We start from the raw sequence: 3,011 nt of genomic DNA, 5'->3' as shown, positions 1-3,011 counted from the left end.
GTAGGGAAATAAATTGTTTTTCACTTTGTGGAAGACCATCAGTTTAAGAGTCTGCAGCAGTGTATTGGTAGGTGGTGCATGTATTGGGCAAGGTAAGGGCTCTCAAGTTAATACATCATACAAAGAGGACATTAAAAAAGAAAAAAAACCAGATTCTGCCAAGCCACAAGTTTACATAGAAGTGGGTGGGAAGGAAGGATCCACTGAGGTGCACAGGTGCTTCCATCAGCTGTGTTATGCCTGGGTAGGAGCATCCAGTGTGTTGTGGACTTCACAGGTTTAAGAGTTCATCCTCAAATTATCCCCCTTCCTTTGACTTGTAGATGAAGCTCACTCTGTAAGAGCATACTCAAGTATTGCCTTAGGACTGAGTAAGAATGCTCCAGCACTGACTTGCTTCTATTGCTCTGCATACTCGGTGCCGAATCCTCAGTCCCTTGTTGCAGAAGGTTTCACCAACCCCAGCTGCTGGGAGCAAGCTGTTTTTCTGTTCACTGTAGTCTGTTTTAATCAACAGTGACAGCTTCTGTTCCATTTTCTTGTGGGTTTAGTTAAAATAATACTATTTCTTTATTTATCCTGTTTTTACACTACGGCAGTTCTGGGCGTTGGATGGTGAGGTCAAGTTCACTTGGGGACCTCAAGGACCTCAGTGAGGGGTGTGTGTAACCGAGAGCAATAGTGGTGGGTTGGCCTCAGTAAGAAGGGTGCCGTTCTTACCCTACCTTGCAGTGGGATTTTCCTTGTCCTTAGGCTCTTCAAGCCCAATAACAGTGTCCTTATAACCCATTACCTTGGTGTTATGGCAGGAAGTAGCTTTTTAATAGTTGTATTTTGGTGAACTAAGAGTTTTGTTGATTGCTTGGTTACCTTACCAGGTATTGATGGTGGACTCAGGGCTGTGCCAAAGAAGTCTTAATGGTCTTTTGATGATCAGGGGATAAAATCATGTTTCAGCCTTCTGCTTTCTTCTGGTTAACTTACCCATGACAATGACAAGTACTTGTGGCCTTCCCAACCAGTGTTTGCTATATCGAAGATGGTGTCCAATTCCCCTTTGCTGGGTAACCGCTAACCTGTGTTTTTCTTCTCTTTTCTCAGGGCTCACAGCAGCATTAAGCCAGAACGTTCCTGTTAACTCTGTATTTGTAAAATGGCTGTTGGTTGATGGCAAGAAGAGGCACGATCAAGGTCTTACTATTTGTTGTGACTTTGTGTGAACATAAAATACTGGCACCATCAAGTCGGAAATGATCTAATATGAGTACAGATTTGCTTTTTACAATAGAACATTAAGCAAGCTAAAACTATCAACATTTTAAACCAAATTGCCTTATTTTTTCTTCCAAACTTCATATATGTATCAGGTAATATAGGCTTGAAAATGGATATCCTGTGGTGCTAAAGTACTTCAGAAAGAGGCGAAGGAGATGTGTATAAATGTTTATTTTTAAAAGAAAATGTACAAAAAAGGGGAATTTTAAAGTATGTAACAGCTGTTTATATACATTGATTCTTATTGCTGATTAATATGTATTGCACAACCATATTATTAATTAAGATTCTGGGGCCTGGGATTTTCTGAATGGCAAAATGTATTATCAGCCTGTAGCTTCCCAGCCTGCCCAGATGCCAGTAAGTTACGGGGACGTGGTAAGTGGAGAGCGTAGTGTAGTGCAGCACGGGAGCCGCTGCTTGGGTTGCCACATAGGACATTTGTATCCACAAGTGAGAGCTTTTTGCACCAGTGAGCGCTGTTCCTTCCAGCGGAAACAACGGCCCAGGACAAGATGAAACAAATAAACAGCGTTACCTAAAGAAAAATGGTGCTGTTGATATTGTCACCATCATAGTTTTAAGTCTGTGTTTTGTCTTTGCCAATATTCTACAATATTTTATTTTGCCATAAGACATCTTTACGGTGGGGGCAAACTTTGCACTTAACTATACGTGCAACACTTGCACTTTACTTTTTTTTTTTCTCCAACTGTCTAAAATTAGAGCAGCTGCGTTAGGATTACAATTGCTTCTGCTGTGAACTTCTACAATCATGGCTTTCCATGTACTAAACAGCTGTGTGTTTCTTTTTTTTTTAAGAATCACAACTGTAAATTTCAGTTTATGACACGTCTACGTGATGTTGCCCCTAAGATTTTTGCACACTATATTCTTGTATATTATTTCAAATAAATTCATTAAAATTGGGTGTTGAGTATTTTATGAAAGGAAGACGACATCATTAAGTCAGCCCTGCAGAGATGAGCACGTTCTGCTTGGAAATCTTTTAAGTGAACGCATCCCACGTGTGTTTTGATGCTTTGCAGCTCCAAAGCTGCTGAAGAATTTCACATCATGCATGCAGGTTGGATAGTCAGTGTTTTTTATTACAGTTTCAGCAGAAAAAGAGTTGATATCAGTATAAATTATTTCAAAGCAAACAATGCAGTAGAGAATCATTTGTTATTTATAAATAATTTTCCTTGTGTTAAAATCAGTGATTTTTTTTTTTAGATGGAATCTGATGCTTCTAGCATTTCACAAGTACGGTTTTCTGAGTAAAGCTAAAATCTATTAAACTGTTGAAAACTGTACTTGCAGGCAAAGAGCTACTTCCTTATTTGAGATATTCAGTAATTATATGGTAATATTTGAGTATGTTCTAACTTTATACCTTTCTAAATTCAAAAGGAATGCTAAAGAAGGATTCATTTTTATTAGATGTAGATGTACAGCACATAAAAAATGGACTGATTTCTTTATAATATTTGTATATAAATAACTTCATGTAATGCCAAGGTAAAGCAAGATGACAGAAGTTTCATAGCTGAAGTAGGTAAACACATTTCGTTGTAAAGCTTAATGTATTTGGAAATAATGTACATGAACTGTAAGTAGGTGTGTGGCACCAAAGCCCTGTGAACGTTGCTGCCTGTGCCCTGTTTTGAGAGCATTGTCCAGGTGTGTTTACTGAAGGGTGGACATCGCTTTCTGCAGCAGCTGAACCATTATGG

The 3,011-nt window shown here is 38.8% G+C and overlaps 1 protein-coding gene across 1 annotated transcript in view; it reads left to right on the top strand.

The window, feature by feature from the left end:
• The window catches only part of HBP1 (HMG-box transcription factor 1), a 13,651-nt gene extending 11,930 nt beyond the window's left edge, over positions 1-1,721 (top strand). Inside the window, exon 10 of the mRNA XM_010189198.1 lies at positions 1,102-1,721. Within this exon, the coding sequence (XP_010187500.1) occupies positions 1,102-1,119 (18 nt within the window). The 3' untranslated portion in view covers positions 1,120-1,721. The remainder of the gene's footprint in view (positions 1-1,101) is intronic.
• Positions 1,722-3,011: the final 1,290 nt, after the last annotated feature.

Source organism: Mesitornis unicolor, unplaced genomic scaffold (assembly GCF_000695765.1).
Source record: "Mesitornis unicolor isolate BGI_N332 unplaced genomic scaffold, ASM69576v1 scaffold7010, whole genome shotgun sequence".
NCBI classification, from domain to species: Eukaryota; Metazoa; Chordata; class Aves; order Mesitornithiformes; family Mesitornithidae; genus Mesitornis; species Mesitornis unicolor.
This window is presented reverse-complemented; position numbering and strand designations above follow the sequence as displayed.